We start from the raw sequence: 21,628 nt of genomic DNA, 5'->3' as shown, positions 1-21,628 counted from the left end.
ATTATACTGACCTAATTTTTCTCCTCTATCCGATCACTCAATATGGGCAAATGGAACTAGTAAGTTGGGCACCGTGGTCGGCATGGTTGAGCTGGGCAAAATCCGAAGCAAATCATACTAGATGAGGCTTTAAATAGAATTCTTGTAGGGTCTTTTCTTCCTGTTGCTAGATGTACTGTATGTTCAGCTAATTAAATTTGAACATCGAAGTGGGCACTGGGTCAGCATGTTTGCATGTTGATTGATCTCTTGATGTGCCTTTTACTGAGTGCTTCAGCGTATGGTGGACTTCATAAATATGGTCCTTTGTGAAATTCTGCCCAAAAATGTGTGTCCTCTACTGACGAACAACAGTTAGTCCTGACGAAGTGTCTCGGCCTGAAACGTCGACTGCACCTCTTCCTACAGATGCTGCTTGGCCTGCTGCGTTCACCAGCAACTTTGATGTGTGTCCTCTACTGACACCGTTTTGGAGCTTTAATAGCATTCCAAAGATTGTTGTTAACCAGAATTTTGACTGATGTAGATATAATTATATGGGTGCAGCAACATTTTGGAGACTGGATATTTTGTAATGAGGGACTCAGATTCTGAGTCCTCTGACCCATTCCATCTTATACAAAGCATATCAGATATGTGATGGAATACTCAGAATCAGAAATCAGGTTTATTATCACTGATGTATAATGTGAAAACACGAGGAATTCTGCAGATGCCTATCATTTTGGATCTCCCCTTCCCCCTCCCACTTTCAAATCTCTTACTAGCTCTTCTTTCAGTTAGTCCTGACGAAGGGTCTCGGCCCGAAACGTCAACTGTACCTCTTCGTATAATGTGAAATTTAGTTTTGTGGCAGAAGTACAATTCAAGACATAAAAATTACTATAAAAATAACTTGTGCAAAAGATGAGTAATGAGATAGTGTATGTGGGTTCATTGACCATTCAGATATCTGATAGCACAGGGGAAGAAGCTGGTCCTAGAACGTTGGGTGTGGGTGTTCACACTTTGTTACCGGCTCCCCAATAGTATTAACATGAAGAGAGCACATCCTGAATGATGGGAGTCTTTAATGATGGATGCCACCTTCCTGAAGCACCAACTTTCGCAGACGTGCTCAATGTTGGGGAGGATTATGCTCCTGAACAACATGTTGGCCTAAAATTCAGCCTAATATGGCGTAACACATGGGGCAGTTTTCTTCAAAGGTTCCGAGCAACCATATACTATTTCACACAGCTACTGAAGGGAATCCAGTAAGTTACAGATCACCTGAAAAGAAGAAACGGTGGTTCTGAATTGAAGAGAGAAACGAGACGAATTTGATCTGGAGGAGGGTGTTGGAGAAACAGCTTCACTTGGGGAAGGGACGATGGAGGTCAGATATCACGCTCACTGGGGTAAGGTGATGCATGATCTGTAATCTGGTCTGAAAGACCTTGCCAGTAACAGGGTGGTGGGTGGAAGTGAACAACAAGGGAATTACTCAGTCAAATTCATCTGCAAGAAGACTGAAGCCTGAAACTCTCCAGCAACAGAACAGGTAAGCCTGGTTGCTTTTTGACATGCCAAACCAGGCCTCAACTGTACAGTTAAGGCCTGCATTGGTGTGGATGGGCTGCTTACACACACAAATAATTGGAAAATGACACCTAAGGTAGAATACATGATGACCTGTATGCTGGAGTACGTTATGTGCCTAAAGGACCCAGTTTGAATTTCTAGAAAAGTGCAAAGTTCATGCAAGGAATCTGGTCACTTTTATAGGTACGTGGAAGATCTTCTAACATACTATTAGGTGTAATGTATGGTTAGAAAACTGGGGTTTAGTCTGAATTGTATTGACCATTTGTACATAAATTCATTACATTTATTTTTAGTTTCATCATTTCCTGCTTTTAAACTTTACTAGCTTCTGGCTTAGCAACCACCTGCAATTCTATTCTTCATCTGCAGAAAGATGTTAAAAGCAATTTACAATCATGGGATCAAAATACCTGACTCCAAAGGGGTTAATAGAAAAATAGAGTAAAGAAGTAAATGCACATGAGAAAAGAGGTTTAAGAGGATTTTTGAAAGGCAAGAGGAAACACTGGGAAGGGTGTTCCAGAGAGCAGAAGTGAAAGCTGAATAAATGGCTTATACAGTGGATCCAGGGGTCTAAAGAACAAATATTCATTTGATGTGAATGCAAGGAAGGTGCTTAGGAGGACTTAAGTCAGTACGGGTTTATTTAACTAAGGTGGCATGAGTCCACAATGGGATCTAACAGCAAGGATAAGGATCTTGAACATAGTTCCTTGAGCAGTGAAGCAGTGGAAAAAGACACTGCTGATGACGTGCAGGTGAGGAAATAGGCTACACAGAGACTTGGATCAGTTAAACCTACTGAAAAATAGCTTTTAATAAAATCTAGGTAAGAAAGTGTTATAGAAGTAGAACTGAAGAGTATTGAAAGCATGATCTAAGTCTTAACAGCGGAGGGAGGAAATCTTATTTTGAAAGAAGAACAAAAATGTGTTTATATAGCAGCTGTGATTTCCTCAAAACTCAAGGGTACTTAACAGCCAATTAAATGCCTTATGAAGAGTAATCGCTGTTGTTTGAAAATGATCATTGTATTTGATTAAAATAGGCTTCCACAAAGAGCCCCAAGAGGTGTGATCAATCGATTTATTTTGGTAATGTTGACTGAGGGATGAATATTAGCTGAGATACTGGCAACATTCCTTAAAATTATCTACCAATGGCGCTTTTGCAACCATATGATCAAATGGATAAGCTTCTCAATTTAATTTAAGTCCACTACCACGTTATGGGTATAATACCTCCTGTTCCAACCTAGTTTAAGGTTTTCAGATACTTGTCCAAAGGCTTGAACCTATAAACAATTGAAAACTAATTAGTTCAAGGGGAACATTATCTATGTACTGGTAAATAATTTATTTCTGTCAAAATTCATTAATTCGGTTTATCACATTGAAGATGATCAGATCTTGCAAGTGTATGCTGGTGCGTTTATTTCATTCCAACAGTTACTACACTTCAAAGAATTATTCTGTTGGCTGTAAAGTGCATTGAGATATCCTGAGGTCATGATCAATGCTATATAAATACAATTGTTTACTTATTTTTTTCTCTTTTCTAACTCAGGCAGGGATGCTACCACAGAGCCAAGCTGTTACTGTGAAGAAAGTGGAAATGGATACTTGGAAGAAAGCTGTCTTGGTAATGGTGCAGTTGTGGGGAACAAAAGTGAGCTTAGGGTCAAACAGATGCTTATTTTCTGCATCTTCTACAAACCTGATCTAGCAACCAAGACACTAATATAGTCTAGAGCAGAAGCAAGTAAGTGACTATGGTAGCTAAAGTGAATATATACAGTTAAATTTGCTTTCAGATTAATGGAGGAGGAAAAGAAGTAGTAGTGATTATCACCAACATATGTGTTACATTTGACAAAATCTGCGAATTATATAATTGATGGTAATGTACTGTACAGATGATGAAGAGAAAGAGACTACAAGTGCACCTGCACCAGCAAACTGAACATAAATGTAATTGACAGCATTGTAGTGGTTAGTTCTCCAATAGACATGAGCCTAACAAGTTAAGAGGCTGCTGAACGAAGACAGAAATATGGAATGGTTAAAGATATTGCAAGGAATATGAAATGAGAGCTGTGGTATTTTGGTGTTCAAAATCTTATTTATGGCTTTGTAAAGAAGTTGCATAGTCATCACTTTTAGGAATCTTAAATAAAATGGTAAGGGAAATGTAGAACTTTATTTAAAATTTTGTAGAGAAAAGAAAGTTTATGGAAGAATTGTTCGAATAGGAGTTCAATTTCTTGACCTAGATTGAAGGTATTGTCAAGCAGGAGGTGTAGAATTTGAATTATCAAGCCAAGAAAGTGTTTAGGGAGCACATGGTGTGTCGTATTGATAAGAAGAAGCCAACAGGGTAGAAATGACAGAGATGGAATGTGTCATAACTTGCTTGGTTAGAAACCGAACCTGAAATTGAGGGACAGGTGTAGTCGAGGGACAACCTAAGGACATTCCAAAGGCATCAGCAATAATATAAAAAGATTGAATTTGGGTAAAAAGTATTGAAGGGTAAATATTGGATTGCATTAAGTAATCCTTTTGTACAGCTGGAGAGCTAAACGTGTGAAATAAAATTAGAGATAAGGTAGTGGAAATGAAAGCTCAAGAATTGTTCATACTATAACATTGTGGTTCACTTGCTATTAGATGCTTACTGGCTAGCTCCATGAGTATCCAATATAAAGGGTGAAGCAGACATTGGATAACTTCCCTTGAAAGTTACCACAAGAAACCAGCTCCACAATGCACAAGTGTATTTTCCCCATGGCCCTAATGATGGCTGCCATTTTGATATCTTTTCATGTTCCAAAACAACATGGACTATGCATTCAGTAGTAAGGATTAACCCAGGTAACCTGCTCCTCTTGTATTACTTATGATCTTTACTCAAATATTGTTAAGGTTTTAAAAATAAATATAATATGCATGCTGAATGAGGGAAAACATAGATGAGAACACAAAAAAATAGAAGCAGCTCCTTGTGCCATTCCATATAATCATGGTTGAAGTTTACCTCAGTGCCACTTCCATAATCACTTCATGTCCTTAACATCTAAAAAAATGTTGAAAACTTTCTTGAATATACTTAGTGATTTATACAAGAAATTTCATGCATATTTTCGGCTTTTGATTCTTACAGTAATATTAATGTGGACTCTTCTGTTTCTTTTACTAATGCTCAAGTAAAATTTCAATGGCAAATTGGATATTTAACCTTATACACCAATCATTTTAAGCTTTTATTGCAAGAGTGAACAGTGGGCTGTTCAAAATAGTTCTGAAGAATTTTTTCAATTGTCTGCTGGTACAGATCTTTCCTTTCTTCAGAAGAACTAGATTTATTATCACTGACATACATGACATTAAATTTGTTGCTTTGCAGCGAGTACAGTACAAAGTGCCTTTGTACTGCAAAGTAACAAAGTTACAATAAACTACAAAATAAATAAAAGGTGTAAAAATCAAGGAATAATGACATAGTGTTCAAGGGTTCATGGACTGTTCAGAAATCTGACGGCAGAGGGGGGAGAAAACTAATTTTGTTTCGTGTGGGTCTTCAGGATCCAGTATTTCCTCCTACACGGCAGTGATGGGAAAATGCATGTCCCAAATGGTGAGGGTGCTTAGTGATAGATGCCGCATTCTCGAGCCACTGCCTCTTGAAGATGTCCTTGATGGTGAGGAAGGTTATGCCCATAATGGAGTTGGCTGAGTCTTGCAACCCTGCAGTTCCACTGCAGCTTCTTGCAATTCTGTGCTCTGGCGTCTCCATACATGGCTGTGATGCAACCAGTCAGAATGCTCTCCACTGTACATCTCTAGAAATTTGAAGACGTTTTTGTTGACATCCCAAATCTTCTCCAACTCCTGATTAAATAGAATGACATGGTACGCTGCCTTTGTGATTGCATCAATATATTGAACCCAGGATAGATCCTATGAGATGTTGACCCCCAGGAACTTGAAGCTGTTCACCCTTTCCATTACTGGCCTCTCAATGAAGACTGGTGTGTGTTCCAACGACTGAACTTTGCTGAAGTCCACAATCAGTTCCTTGGTCTTGCTAACGTTGATTGCAAGGTTGTTGCAACACCACTCAACCAGCTGATCTATCTCACCCTTGGACACCACTTCAGTTATCATCCAGGGTGTTACCAACAGTGGTGTCACCTGTGAATTTATAGGGAGGTGTTGGTGGAAGTGTTCAGCAGCAGGGAATGGCAGGATAAGATACTCCAAGTATCCTTGTGGAATCAGAACTACTTCCAGTGGCCAAAGGGAACCTTTAATTAGCAAAAGAGTAGAAGGCTTCTTTCCAGCAGTTTTTCCAGGTTCAAGTTAAAGGGGCACATCATACATAGAATGTACCTCACTATTTAAATCAAAAATTTTTGAATATTTTAAAATGAGGGAAAAATAGACTGGGATCATATCATATCTCCCTTTGTTTCCAGTCGTTCTGCTGGAGATTAAAATAATTTAAAATCCTTTACTGCTGAAAAGGATCAGCATCAAATATACCTGTCTTGTGTTACTTTTGGCTCTGGCTAATGATTGAATTTTCCAAACTTACAGTCTTAAAAAAAAAATCTGCTAACTTTAAGTTGCTTATAATTGCAGAAGCTGTCACTTAGTCTTTCACTCCTAGTTAATGGTAATTTTAAATTCTTTTCTTTGAATTAAAATACTAATTTTCTAATTTAGCTCATTAGCCAAAATTTCCAACAAATGGAACTGCAGTTCTCTTTTATCGACAGTGTATATGCTCTTGTTTATATCTGAAAGAGCACACCCAAACATGCTGTACTCCTACTGTGCCACAGAAGATTAATTTGCTCAGACACTGACAGATTGTCAAAGTTGAGTTTATTGTCATATGTACAAGTGCACATATGCCCAGGTGCAATTTAAAAACTTGTTAACAGCAGCATCACACACATGTTGTTTTTGTAAGCAACATTCATGAGCAAAACAAAATGGAGATAAATTGTTGACAAATATTACAAGAAAGAGTACATTTGCAATAAAAAAGAAGTCCAAAACACAAATCCAGAAAGATTCAACAAGGTAGGTAAATTATCAAACTGTGGTGCTGAGGATAACAGGGGTGCACCTCAGAACACAGAGGACAGCTTTCTGACACACAGTCACCTGCTCACTGTGCTTCACCTTGCTGCATAATTACAACTAACTTTAAACGCTGAAACTTTCTACGTCATCATCACTTCCTTCCATGTTCCCTGATCCTACTTTTGGGTCTTGGACTGACTTACCTGAGGGACATCTGAAGAGTTCTATCATTCAGCACTTCCATCCCCCACACACACGCTCACAGTTGGGCCAGTATAGTTAAGCTGTCTTTATTGTACATAACTTAAAAAGGTATAGAAATACAAGTTTTATGTGTGCTTTTAGCTTCAGTGGTTACTGGACAACTATGAAACAGCAGAAGGTGTCAGCCTTCCTCGAAGCACTCTGTACAACCACTATCTGCGTCACTGTCAGGAGCAGAAGCTTGACCCAGTGAATGCAGCTTCTTTTGGGAAACTTATTCGCTCCATTTTCATGGGTCTGCGTACCAGGCGGCTAGGCACAAGGTTAGTTACTTACCCATTTTTTTAAAACTGTTTTCTAATAATTGCACTAAGTATTTATTTAAATTTAAAGCATTTTTCCTGCCTTAGAGGAAACTCGAAGTATCACTATTATGGCATCCGGATCAAACCAGACTCCCCACTAAATCGCTTACAGGAAGATATGCAGTACATGGCCATGAGACAACAACCCATGCATCAGAAACAGAGGTAAGCATTTTAGAAGACTTAATACATGCAGCAAACAGTCTGCTGGAAGAACTCAGAGGTCAAGCAGCATCAGTGCCGGAGAAAGAATTCTTGACGTTTTGAGTTGAAAACTTGCATCAGGAATGAAATATCGGTAATTTCTTTATCCATCCCCTTCTCTTCCCCCCCCCACCCCCACCCGATGCCACCTGACACGCTGAGTTCTTCCAGCAGGTTATCTGTTGCTGCAGATTCCAACATCTGCAATCTCTTGTGTCTCTACTAGTACATGTATCTGTGTCTTGCTACCACCTCTAAAAATAATATTGTTGATAATACTGTCCTTCAAATCATGAATTATTCTACTTTCCTTCTCTTTCTCATTTTGTTAAGATTATGTGAACTCCAGAATTTGCTGACAGAATAATAGTACTCACTGTTGACTGTGTGGTAAACAATAAAGCAACTTCAGGTGAAGAGCAAATAGACAACTGAATGTGAATATCTTGGCACTGTTACAGAATTTATTCAGCTCTTGCATTAGTTTCGTGAGAAAAATATCTTGTCCTGTCTTTATTTTCAAATAATTCTTATTTTGACCATTGAGTGCACCTTAGAAACCTTTACCCTTTTAGTGCTGTAGTTAGTGTTACTGGATGTTCGGGTATAGAAAAATTGTTTTTTCAATATAGAATCTTAATCAATTTTTATAGTTTTTCAGGAGAGTTTAAAAATGTTATTTCCATTTTTCCATTTTTTGTCTCATCAACTTTTTGTGATAATTTCCTAATCTTTCAATCACTAAAAAAATATTGTGTTGGTTAACCATTTCATGCAGGTACCGAACCCCATGTTGTTAGTAGCTTTCATTTTCAATATAAAACATTTTAAACTTTACAATGGCAAATCAAAATAATGTAAGGCTGTTAGATGCATACTAAACTGTTTATTTGAGGGCATGTCATTCCAACGTGCCATTTCCCTCCAAAAGTTTTTGTTTATATAATCCTTCATTGAAAGATTATTGAAACCCATAATGTAAAGCCAGGAAAGAAAAGACAGAGGTGTCAATTAAAAGTCATGGAAAATTAAACTGTATTAAAATAATTTTTATTAGAAAAATATTAAATTTTTGAGATAATGATTGAAGGAGATGGTAATGACAACACCACTAATTTGGAAATCTATGTGGCTATTGATAGTAAAGATGGTGTTCTGATCAGGTTATCACTAACTTTTCATGTTAGTGTCTTGTGCATATGCTGCCATTGTAAGTGATACAAATGTGATCTATTCCAGTTTGAAACTCCCAGTTTATTTTCTCTTGTTTCTCTTTGAGGTGGAATTCTTCTTTTACATTTTTCAAAATCATTTTACTCCAAAGTTTCCCATTAAACATTCCAGTGTTGGTAATATTGTTTCTCAGATATAAGCCTATGCAGAAATTGGACGGAATAGGGGACAGCTTCGCAGGAAGTGGACAACAAGTTCCAAACTCTGCAGAACAAACCATTGTAGCACAAAGTCAACATCATCAGCAGTTTCTTGGTAAGCCATGCTGTGTTAATTTTAGTAAACCTTTGATGTTTACTATTATTTGTAATTTCTTAGTTTATGTCATAGAACCTTGGTGTCAAACAGCACAGAACTGGGCCTTTTGATCCACAAGATCGAGGCCAACTTTTTTTGCCCATCTACACTAACCCCATTTATCCATATTAGGTCAATATACAACTGCCTATTTAAGTCTAATTCTAAACATTATATTAGTATCTGATACCATCAACTCCAGTGGTACCACTCTTTATGTAAGAAAAAATACTCCTTCCTCTCACCTTAAATGTATCCCTCTCATTTTTGATACCACTACCATGGGAAAAAGATTTTGTCATGCACAGTCTTGTTTGCTTACATCAGGTCACCTCAAACCTCCTTTGTTTTAGGGAAAGCAAATATAGAGTCTCCAATCTCTTCCCATGACTAAAGTCCTCCAATCTAAGCTTTATCCTAGTGAATCTCCCATGCGTTCTCTTCATTGCAAGCATATCCTTGCTAAAGTCCAGCAACCAGAACTGCATACAATATTCGGTGTGGTCTAACCAGTGTTTTATAAAGTTGCAATGTAATATCTAACTCTTAAATTTTATGCCAGGACTATGCAGCCAGTCCTCATTCCCTGCCTTTGGCCCACATCCCTCTAAGCCCCACATCTCCATGTACCTATCCAACTGCTACTGTTGTACCTGCCTCAACCACTTCTTCTGTCAGCTTGTTCTATGTACTCACTACCCTCTGCATGCAAAAGTTGCCCCCCGATCACTTTTCAATCTTCCCGCTCTCATCCTAAATCTACGTCCCCTAGTTTCTCTCCTACTCTGAGGGATAAAACCTACTGTTTATCTAAGCTTCTGATAATTTTAAACATTTCTATAAGATTGCTCCTCTTTCTCCTCCATTCCAAGGAATTAAGACCTAGCCTGGACAACCTGTCCCTCTAACTTAGATCCTCTAGTCCTGGCAACATCCTTGTAACTCTTTTCTGTGCTCTTTCCAATTAACTTCATCTTTCTTTTAACACTACACAGCACTCCGGGTGCAGTCTCACGAGCAACTTGTTCAACTGCAACAGAATGTCCCAACTCCTGTACTTGATGCCCAAACTGATGAAACCCAGCTGCTAAACATCTTTTTCATCATCTTGTCTATCTGTGATGCTGCTTTCAACTAACTCTGCACTTATACTGTTACATAACTGGCAACAATGAATATCAATCGAGACAGGTTATACGTTTGTATAAGAACAACCAAACATTTATTAAACACAGATAAACAATAATTAAAACAAACGAAAATCTTAACCAGAAGTTAACGGCTATGCCGCTGTTCAACAAATCGTCACTCGGCACTGGTTCTTAAAGCGTTAAATGCGAAAACAGTTCTTAAAGCGGTAAAGTCAGATATAGTTCTTAAAATGGTAAATTCGAAAGTCCAACAGATTTATACATTCAATTGGGAGAGACTTCTCTGGAGAAGGATTTCTTCATAGACACGACTTTCCTGCTGGTTCTGTCCAAAGGATTCACGATGCAGGAAATAAACAGTTTAAAACAACTGACCTTAAATTCTAGAGAGCAAACCTTGCATGAACTCTTTGCTGTTTTGGCAACAGTTATCTTCGATGCAGGTCACTACTCCTTCAACAAAGACTCAATAAGGTCGATCCTTTGTTAAACTGCCGAACAAAACCAACTCCTCTCAATCCTTCAGGTCCTGTACTTCGATAAAGCCTTCACTCTCCCGTACTACTGCTGGAATAAGGTACATCAACACATCTAGCAAAAATTGCCAATCCAGCACTATTATACCTTGCAACAGAACGCAACACTCCGTTTTTAAAAAATGAAACTGCATCATAAAATAAATATACAACAGAAACGGAGACACAGGTGCACGTTTTAGCTGGAAAACTAAAAACTAACTGCGTCATCTGGGGTCTTCCCTTATATACCCGTGGTGAACGTGTCATCACATGACCTCACATCGGCAGGAAAATTACATCAGGTAACCTCCAAAAGACCATTAAATCATTCTCACAAAAAAAAATCACAGATCTCCTTGAGGTATGTAACAATACCCATAAGTCACTTTATCCATGACACTCTCTAGTGCCGTACCATTCCTAGCGTAAGTCTTACACTGGTTTGACTTTCTAAGATGCATCACTTTATACTTAACTATATTGAAATCCATTTGCCACTCCTTGTCCCACTTCCCTACTTGATCAAGATCTCCTTGTAATCTGCAATACCCTTTTCCACTGTCAAGAACGCTTCCTATTTTTTGTCATTGACAAACTTGTTGATAAAGCCTTGTGCATTTGCATGCGGATTACTTATATAGGTAATGAATATTAAGGTCCCAACATCAAACCCCTGCGGCACACTGATAGTCACCAGTCTCAATTCTGAGAAACATCTTCAACCACCGCTCTGCCTCTTACCTCCTACCCAATTTTGAATCCACCTAACCAGATCTCCCTGGATCACATGGGACTTAATCATCTGGAATTGTCTGCATGCAGGGCCTTGTCGAAAGCCTTGTTGAAAATCCAAATAGGCAACTTCCAGTGTCCAATGCTTATCTACCTTTTTGGTTACCTCTTCAAAAATCTCCGAAAAGTTCATCAAGAACATCTCCCATACACAAAGCAATGCTGACTTTCTCTTATCAGACTTTGTCTACCCAAATGCTGGTAAATCCACTCCCTCAAAATTCCCTCCAGTAACTTCCCAACTAGTGATCTCAGGCTGACTGGCTTGTAGTTCCCTGGCTTGTCCTTGCTACCCTTTTTAAACAACAGAATATTAATCACTTTCCAGTCTTTAGGAGCTTCACCGCTGGCCAATGATGAAGCAAGTATCTCTGCAAGAGCCGCTGCTACTTCCCTGATATTGACTGAGATTGCCTTTGTGCTAAGTGATCAGGCGGGTTCAAAATTGGTTAAGCTGCCCAGGATAGTTTCCTGAAGTAATATGTGGATGGTCCTCGTAGCGAGGGGATAATGTTAGATATCTTCTTGGGAAATTAAACTGGACAAGTGATGTACCGATAGAGGGGTCCTTTGGAACCAGTGAAAAAAAATTCTGTTGGTTTCATGATATTTAAGGAGAAAGATAGGACTGGTCCTTAAGTTGAAGCCCTAAATTGGGGGAAAGCCAATTTCACTGGCATCAGACAGGACCCTTCAAAGGTTGAACGGTAAACATTGTCCATGTAGGTTTCAACAAAGGTTTTGACAGGAACCCATACGATAGATTGCTCCGGAAGATGAGAACACTTGGGATCCAGGGTGGCAGAACTAGTAGGATACAAAATTGGCCAAGTGGTAGGAGGCAGATGAGATCATGAGGGTTGTTTTTCAGATTGGAGGCCCGTGACCATTGTTGTGCCACTTTGTCATATACATTAACAACTTGGATGAGAATGAAGGTAGTGTGATATTAGCAAGATTAGAGATGACACCAAAATTAGTGGTGTGGTGGATAGTGGTGGAGGTTGTTTGAAGTTACAGAGGGATATGCATTCAGTGACCACTTTATTAAATGTACTTGTGCTCCTGCTCATTAATGCAAATATCTAAACAGTCAGTTACGTGGCAGCAGCTCAGTGCATAAAAGCTTGCAGACATGATCAATGGGTTCAGTTGCTGTTCAGACCAAACATCAGAATGGGAAAGAAATGTAATCTAAGTAACTTTGGACTGTGGACTGATTATTGGTGCCAATCAGACTAGTTTGAGTATCTTAGAAACTGCTGATCTCCTGGGATTTTCACACACAACAGTCAGAGTTTTCAGAGAATGGTGCGAAAAAAAACATCTAGTGAACGGTATTTCTGTAGGCGGAAGTGTCTTATTCGTGAGAGAGGTCAGAGGAGAATGCAAGACTGATTCAAGCTGACAGGAAGGTGGCAGTAACTCAAATAACCACACGTTACAACAGTGGTGTGCAGAAGAGCACCTCTGAATGCACAACATGCCAAACCTTGCGGCTGATGGGCTACAACAACAGGAGACCACACCAGGTTCCTTATGAAGTGGCCACAAAGTGTAGATTAACTGGGAAAAGTGGGCAATGGAATGGCACCTGGAATTTAACTCAGACTAGTGCAAAGTGATGCATTTTAGGAAAGTAAACCATGGCAAGGCATACACAGTGAATTATAGAGCCTTGTGAAATGTTGCTGAATGGAGACAGCTCACAGTACAAATGTAGAATTACCTTAAAGTGACAACACAGTTAGACAGGGTGACAAAGACGATGTATGACAGGCATCCCTTCTTCAACCAAAGCACTGAGCACAAGAGTTGTACAAGGCATTGATTAGCTAAATTTGGAGGATTACCTTTTTGCTACGGTTGCCACACCACAAGAAGAGCGTGATTAAGTTAGAAAGGATCAAGGAAAGCTTCACAAAGCTGTTGCGTGGATTGGAGAGCTTGAGTTACAAGGAGGAATTGAATAGGCTGATGAGTTTTCCCTGTAGCAACAGAGGCTGAGATGTAATATAATCATCATCATCATCAGGTGCCATGCCCAGTTTGAGCTTTGACTGCCATGGCCCACACACTCCTGTTTCGGGTCAAGTGGATCAATTCATTGGTATTCATTTCCAGTTCTCTGGCTGCTGTCTCCATCATCATTTGTCTTTGTCTTCCTCTTGCTTTCTTCCCTTCAATCTTTCCCATAATTACCGTGCATTCTAACTTCGTTTTCCTAATCACATGTCCAGTGAAGTTACTTTGCCTTTTCATGATCTCATACATTATTAGAGATCAATAAAATGATGAGAGGCATAGATAAGGTAGAAAGCCAGAGTCTAAAGGATGTCTAAAACTAGAGGAGAGTGCATTGGTTTATGGTGAGAGGAAGGAAGTTTAAAGATGATCGAAGGAATGAGCTGTCAAAGGAGGTGCTGGAGGTGAGGATAGTTACAACATTTAATCCAGACAGGTGTTTGAATCAGCAAGACATGGGAGGATTTGGAATTAATGCAAGTAAGTTGGATTAGTATGGAGGGGTATGATGTTCGCAATAGACACAGTAGGCTATAGGGCCTGTTTCTATGCTGTACAAGTCTGTGAATCTACTGGGCATTGAACTCACTGCTACAGATTAAAAATCCTCCTGGGTTTGAATTACAATATCAGATATACAGTATTAAAGTGAGATAGATCTTTGCTTAGTCCAGAATCATACTATTAAAATGATCAAGAATACATTGATAGCGTGTTGTATTTGCTATGTTACGATTCCTTGACATTTCCTGTTCATGTCAGATGCAAAAATAATTGCAATCAAAAATTAGTTTTTAGATCCTCTTTTTACTTTGCCCTCTAATGCTTATCATTAAAAGTTAAAACAACTGGTTGTAGGAGGAAAAAAATCTTAGGTCTGTATCCTCTGTAGTTTAGAAGAATGAGTGATAAATTTCATTGAAACATACCAAATTGTTTGTGGTGCCTACAAGACAGATATGAGGAAGATGTTTCTCCCAGTAAAGGAGTCAAAAAAATAGGCATCACAGTCTGAAAATAAGGTGTAGGTTATTTACAACTGAAATAAGGAGAGACTTCATCACTAAATAGCGAATCTCAAGAGTTCTCAGATTCTGAGGATGGGCAGAAAAATGGTGTTTCATATTCAAGATCAGTCATCATCTTTCTTACTCCATGAGCCAAGTGGCTACTCCTTCTCCTGTTTTGTATAGGAATTCCTATTCCTCTTTATTTGTTCCTGCTATGCCCCCAGGCTCTGGGTCTGTTCGTTGTTCTTAAAGCAGTATTGCTGTCTTCAACTTGTAAAGCTGAGCAACATGCAACACATAATATTGAAGTCTCCTCATGTACTAGGCATGCACCATAAGACAGCCCAGATAATGAAATCTCATTTTCAGGACCAATAGCTTTTTCAACTATTAGTCTATTATTGCATCAATGCTCAGATGCTGTGGCTGCAGAACACGGTACTGTGAAGAGCCAGAGAAGTAGAAATTGGCTCTTGTCCCCCAATATCCATCCTCCCACGTAGTGCCAACCACTGGAAAAATCTGGTAGTGCAGAGGCACTCTACGTAAAAATAAAAGGTCTTATGTACATCCAAGAAATGGTGCACTGATCATTAGGAAATTCTTTGTAATCCACAGCTACCTGTATATTGTAGAAGTTAATGGGAGTGTTGTTAATAGCTCCCTATATTCATAGGAAGGCAATGCCAGTAAATCCAAATGTTCTCAGTATCGATTCCTTGTAGGACCAAAGTAAAATTTAATTACTTCGGTTACCTTGTTGATATTACTACTACTACTACTACAACATCGACTCAGGCCTATGGGGCTGGCGTTGGGCACGATGACGGACTCTCCACTTCTCCCCCTCCCTCATCAGTGTGTTCAGTTCATCTACATTAGCTGCGCCGCCGTCTTCTAGGAGCGTGTTGACCATAGTGAGAGTGACCATATAACAAGGAGAGTAAATTGAGATGTGTGGCAAAAATCTGCAGCAGCGATTTGGAAGGAGCCTGTCAAAAAGAGCAGGACCTCCATGAAGAAAGCAGTCCAGGCAAAGAGTGTGTCCAAAGATATTTCTGCTTTATTATAGTGATGAAGGCTTTGGAAAACCTGAGCCTCTAAATAATTTGCTCACAGGAGAGACCCGAGAAAGGTATAGTTTTTCCAACGATTCTTGTTAGTGTCCATGTCAATGTGGTGCTGCCATATTGTCACCACTTAGGCACTCGTTAAACAAATTTTTCAGTAGCTAAAATCTTAGTTCAGATCTTTCTGAACTTGTATCGTTTGAGCAGCCTGTATTTACATTTATGTATAATTGGGAATCTCAAAGTCAACAGAATATCCTTTTAAGTAAGTAGTAAAGCCAAAAACTACTATGACATTCTTGTACATCTTCTGAGACTGTTATATGACGGTTGTGCTGCAGAGCTTTCAATTCTAATTTATGTTGGTACAGGCAAATCTTTGGCGTATTGATGGAATCACATGATGTATGTTTAACCCTAAGAAAAGGTCAGATAAGCTGATGACCATTATGGAAGTTCACAATGCGGTTTACATTACATGATTTTACTGAGAAATGATCGACAGCGCAATCCAGTGTTGATAGTTTCAAATTTGGATATTATGCAAACCAATTTCTGGAATCATTCACTTAATAATTTCACTGTTGTGATAAGATGACCAAGACATTATGTTAAAACACATTGGAAACTACTGTGTTTAATGAGTTGTGGGGCAAGAGCTACATTACTTTCATTAGAAAACAAATTAACTCCATACAGCACTGTATATGACTAAAATCTTTGAAGAAATTAATATCGTTGAAAGAAGTCCAATTGCAGTCAACAAATCATTTCAATGACAGAAAATTTTAAGTAGTTCAATTATGGCCCTCATTGCTGTATCAAGTACATTGAAGTTTGTAAGACCCATTATTATCAATAAACCAAGAAAAGTTTTGTCTTATATAAATTGTGTTAATAAATGTTTTGTTTTATTTATTCCCATGATAGATGCCTCTCGTGCTCTTCCTGAATTTATAGAGCTTGAGGTTGGAGATAGTTCCTTGTTGGATGGCATTACTGTTGAGGACATCAGAACACTACAGATTCTATATAGGGAACACTGTGAGGTATGGATTTTAAGGGCAACAAGTACAGTTGCAAGAAAAGGTTTGTGAACCCTTTACAGTTTCCTGGTTTGCTGAATTAATTACTCATAATACTTGGTCTGATATTCATCTAAGTCACAATAATAGACAAACACAATCTGCCTTAAGTAATAACACACAAACAATTGTACTTTTCATGTATTTATTGAACAGGTTGTTTAGTCACAGTCCAGGCTGGAAAAAGTATGTGAACCCATGTATTTAATAACTAGTAGAAGCTTCTTTAGCAACAATAACCTCCACCAAACTTTTCCTGTAGCTGCTGATCAGACTTGCACAGTGACGAAGATGAGTTTTAGGCCATGCTTTCATACAAAACTGTGTCAGTTCATCAGTATTTGTGTGATACCTTGCATGAACAGCCCTCTTAGATCATGCCACAGCATCTCAATTGGGTTAAGGTCTGGACTCTGACTTGGCCATTCCAAATTGCAAACTTTCTTCTTTTTAAGCTATTCTGTTGTTAATTTACTCTTATGTTTCGGATCATTGTCTTGTTGCATTATCCAACCCCTGTTAAGCTTCAGGTGACGGACTGCTACCCTGACATTCTCCTGCAAAATGTCTTGATACAATTTTGAATTCATTGTACCTTCAATGACTGCAAGCTGTCCAGGCCGTGAGGCAGCAAAGCAGCCCAAAACCATAAAGCTGTTTCCACCATGTTTCACAACTATGGTGATGTTTTGATATTGGTGTGCAGTGCCATTTTCCCTCCAAACATAGCAGTGTGCATTTTTGCCAAGAAGTTAAACTTTTGTCTCATCTGTCCACAGAACGTTTTCCTAGAAGTGTTATGGAACATCCAGGTGATCTTTTGCTAACTTGAGATGTGCAGCAAGTGTTTTTTGGAGAGCAGTGGTTTCCTGCATGGTGTCCTTCCAGGGTTCTAGTTCAGTGTTTTCCCATTTTAGTGAACACATGAACAGTCTTTAGCAAGTTCTAGAGATTTCTGCAGGTCTTTTGCTATTACCCTTGGGTTCTTTTTCACCTCCTTCAGCATTGTACGTTGTGTTCTTGGTGTGATCTTTGCAGGACTCCCATGCCTAAGGAGAGTAGCAACAGTACTGAGTTTCCTCCATTTGTAGACAATGATCAATGTGGACTGATGAGCACTCGGGTCTTTAGAAATGCCTTTGTAGCCTTTTCGGGTTTCGTGCATCGCTACAATTCTTCTAAGGTCCTCTGAAAGTTTTGATTGAGACGGTGCACATAAACAGATCTTTCTTGAGAAGAGCAGGCTCTATCAGTAACCTGACTTTGTGCCTTTTTTATAAAGCAGGGCACTTCTACAACCCAAACCACCAATTTCATCTCACTGACTAGAACACCTGACTCTAAATAGCTTTTGTAAAAAGCATTTCCCCGGAGGTTCACATACTTCTTTGGACCTAGCCTGTGATTGTTTAAATGGTGTACTCAGTATTGATGAGAAAAAGTACAATTGTTTGTGTGTTGTTAGTTTAGGCAGATTGTGTTTGTCTATTATTGTGACTTAGATGAAGATCAGACCACATTTTATGAGTAATTAATGCGGAAAGCCAGGTAATTGCAAAGGGTTCACAAACCTTTTCTTGCGACTGTATATTTTATTCACAGTTCACAATGTAGGTCTCTTAAAAGTAAACTATTTATCTTTTTATTGATTTATTTAGAGATACAGCGCGATAAAAGGCCCTTCTGACCCAATGAGCCCACACTGCCCAATTACACCATGTGGCCAATAAACTTACTTATCTGTCTGCCTTTGCAATGTGTTTGTACATTGTCCCTGTACAAGCCCCTTACAGACAGTGCAGAATTGAACCTGGGTTGCTGGCGCTATAATAGCATTATGCTAACCGCTGCACTACTGTCGTCTCATACAATTTCACAGTAATCCTTGCCGGAACAACCATAATCATTGAAATGACATTAACCTTTCTCATCAAACTGTGATTAATACTCTTTATGAATATCACTACTTTATTTGGCATTTCAGGATTTTAGTTTGGGGAACAAAAGAAATAATTAAACCTGTATCTTTATTTTAAATCATTTGTAAGATTCCAGATTCTCTTCCTAAGACACACAAGTCCTCATGTAGAATGGTGCCTATCTTTTTCAGAAATGTGCATTCAATCCTTTAACACTGTACTCTTTTACTTATATATTGTTGTTGTCTTAAAGGCAATACTGGACGTAGTAGTGAATCTTCAATTTAGCCTCATTGAAAAGCTATGGCAAACATTCTGGCACTATAGTCCATCCCCTTCACCTGATGGGACTACCATCAATCAAACAAGGCAAGTTACTGACTTTATTTTGACTTTAACAGCTTGATCAGTTTTCTTAAACTCAGTTACACGTAAGAACAAAACAAGATTCTGGAGGAGCTTAGTGGGCCAGGTAGCGACTGTGGAGGGAAATAGACAGTTACCTTTCAGGTGGAGACCCTTTATCTGGACTGCTGGGTCCCTCCAGCATATTGTTTGGTGCTGTGTCTCTCTTTAGTTGGATGGATATTGGTTTAAATCCTTTTTAGAGCCCAAGATAAGTTGGTATCAGAGCTACACCCACAAGAAGGTGGCGCTAGCAAACAATGTGACCAAGGGCAACATCTTCCAAGCAGTTTACAAATTTACTTATTTCACTTATTTTATGTCTTTTCCTCTCAAATGTGGTTCTGCTACTATTGGATCCTTTGATCTACATTTTGGTGGCTTGTTTTTGGGTTGATTGAGTGATCTGGTGTTTTGCTGCCTCCAAGAGGGTTCCATGAGGCTTCAAGCGCCCTCGAGGCCAAGAAGCTTGGAGACTCCATGATTGACTATTTCTTACTGATCTCAATGATTGATTCCATTTCTTGCTGATCTCGCTGATTAAAGCTCTGAAGAAGATTAAAGTCATCGAGGCGGGTGCAGAAGGCAAGCTTGTGATCAGCACTGCTGTCTGCCAGCCTCTCACTTGCTTAAGGTGACGGCATATGACGATCTCTCTTTCTCTCAAGGCCAATTTATACTTATGTGTCAAATCTACGCCGGAGGTATGGCGTAGCCACATAACCTACGCTGCAGCCTGACACGCACCTCCCCAAAAATGTAACTACGCGTCACGGCGACGCAGACCGCAACAACTGCGATTGGTCCGCTTGGGAGCATCGCATTTCCTCCTACGCTGCAGAAGCTTCCCATTGGGCGACTGAAGGGCAGGGAAGGAACTCTGGCTGCAATGCTTTCCATAAAGCTTTACAGGCCTCCGAAATTATAGAGGACCCTGTGTTTGACGCCAGTTTGTAGCTAGCTGCCACAGCCTGTTGACTTGCACCTGAAGCTAAAACTCAAATGGTGATTGCCAGTCTCAGAGTATACTGTGCGTACACTGATGTGAAATAAATGGTTGGAGACGATGAACCAAATCGTCAAATCTACCTGCCGACATCCAAAAATATTTGAAGTGCATTTCCTCGTCAATGTCTCTCAGTGGTCAGACAAGCACAGAAAATTCACCCTCCTTCAGTTTCAGTTGCCAATGTTTGAAGTTAGAGTTTCTTCGTGTTGAGTTTCAACACAAAGAAACTCAACACTGTGGCATAGAAATCCCATCGCCAACTAGCGTTTTGGCAGTGAATTGCAGAGCGACACAGACACACCAACGCACAAGTATAGGTGCTCACAACGGCATAGGCCACTTGTGTAGGCTACGGTGTAGGCTACTACGCAGAAGTATAAATCAGCCTTCACTCTCTGTCGCTGTTCCTGAAAGAAGGTCCCTGTGTTTGAATGGTTTCCTTTCCTCAATGCTGTCTGAAGATGGTGCCAAAGTTCTGGGCCTGTGGTTTGTGGATTGAACTCTGTAGTTCACGTTATGATATGTTTCTGATTCTGGTTGCTCCTTTTCTTGTTGCACTTTTGGGTGATTTTGACCGGGACAGCCTGCAGATTCTGAACACTGACCTGAACTGAATATGGACTCTTTCGATTTTGTGTTTTATATTTTGTGATTTTTTGCTCATTTGTTTTGTTGCCATTTCTGCAATTTGTTTTATTTTTCATGTGGGGTTGAGGGGGTTAATGTGTTTTTTTTTCTTTGAATGGGCTCCATGGTTTTTCTTTGTTTCGTGGATATCTTTGGGAAAGATGAATCTGAGGGTTGTATACTGAATACATAGTTCGATAATAAATGTACCTTCAATCTTTGAATTGGACATTTAGCAACCTTCTAATGATGCAGGCGGGCTGCCAACATCTAAGAAAAATTACCGCAATATCCAGGTCTGATTTGTATTTCTTGTAGCCCTCAGATATTTTCAAATCAGAGGTGGTGAACTTTTTTATTGAGAACATGTAACCAAATTGGCAAATAATGTTCTGAAAGAATCTCTCATGTGCCACGGTAATTTTGAGCAGAGATTATCACTGATTAATGATTATGGACTTTTTTTTAAAGGAAAACAGGTGAGCCTTGTTGCTTCTTTATGTTCATTCATTGTATAACAGACAGATTGAAATAAATGATGCTTTTTGGAAACCTTTTCAAAAATTATTATAATCTGCTAAAAAGAGAATTGAAAAATAAACACAAGAAATTTTGCAGGTGCAAGAAATCCAAAGCAACCCAGACAAAATGCTGCAGGTTAGGTAGCATCTATGGAAAAGAGAAAACAGTCAACATTTTGTGTCAAGACCCTTTTTCAGGACTGGACTGGAAGGTGGAAGACACCAGAATAAAAAGGGGGGAGGGGGAAGGAGGATAACTAGAAGTTGATAGGTGAAGCCAAGTGGGTGGGAAAGGTAAGGAGCTGGAGAGGAAGGAATCTGATAGGAGAGGAGAGTGGGCCATAGGAGAAAGAGAAGGAGGGGGCACTGGGGGAGGTGGTAGGCAGGTGAGGACAGGTAAGAGGCCAGAGTGGGGAACAGAAAAAGGGGGAGGAGGGAGGGGAAAAAATTACCAGGAGAAATCAATGTTCATGCCATCAGGTTGGAGTCTACCCAAATGGAATATGAGGTGCT

At 39.3% G+C, this 21,628-nt stretch overlaps 1 protein-coding gene across 8 annotated transcripts in view; it reads left to right on the top strand.

The window, feature by feature from the left end:
* Positions 1 to 21,628, top strand: part of LOC140211695 (transcription factor RFX3-like) — a 329,720-nt gene that overhangs the window by 266,101 nt on the left and 41,991 nt on the right. For 5 of the 8 annotated variants that reach the window (XM_072281765.1, XM_072281763.1, XM_072281757.1 and 2 more), the window contains 6 exons: positions 3,154 to 3,255; positions 7,026 to 7,207; positions 7,295 to 7,414; positions 8,820 to 8,941; positions 16,480 to 16,598; positions 18,807 to 18,922. In XM_072281765.1, the coding sequence (XP_072137866.1) occupies positions 3,154 to 3,255; positions 7,026 to 7,207; positions 7,295 to 7,414; positions 8,820 to 8,941; positions 16,480 to 16,598; positions 18,807 to 18,922 (761 nt within the window). The remainder of the gene's footprint in view (positions 1 to 3,153; positions 3,256 to 7,025; positions 7,208 to 7,294; positions 7,415 to 8,819; positions 8,942 to 16,479; positions 16,599 to 18,806; positions 18,923 to 21,628) is intronic. The other 3 variants (XM_072281764.1, XM_072281762.1, XM_072281761.1) reach the window with 2 other exon arrangements.

Source organism: Mobula birostris, chromosome 17, assembly GCF_030028105.1.
Source record: "Mobula birostris isolate sMobBir1 chromosome 17, sMobBir1.hap1, whole genome shotgun sequence".
Taxonomy (NCBI): domain Eukaryota; kingdom Metazoa; phylum Chordata; class Chondrichthyes; order Myliobatiformes; family Myliobatidae; genus Mobula; species Mobula birostris.
Note: the sequence above shows the minus strand (reverse complement) of the source record. Positions and strands in the feature narration are given on the sequence as shown.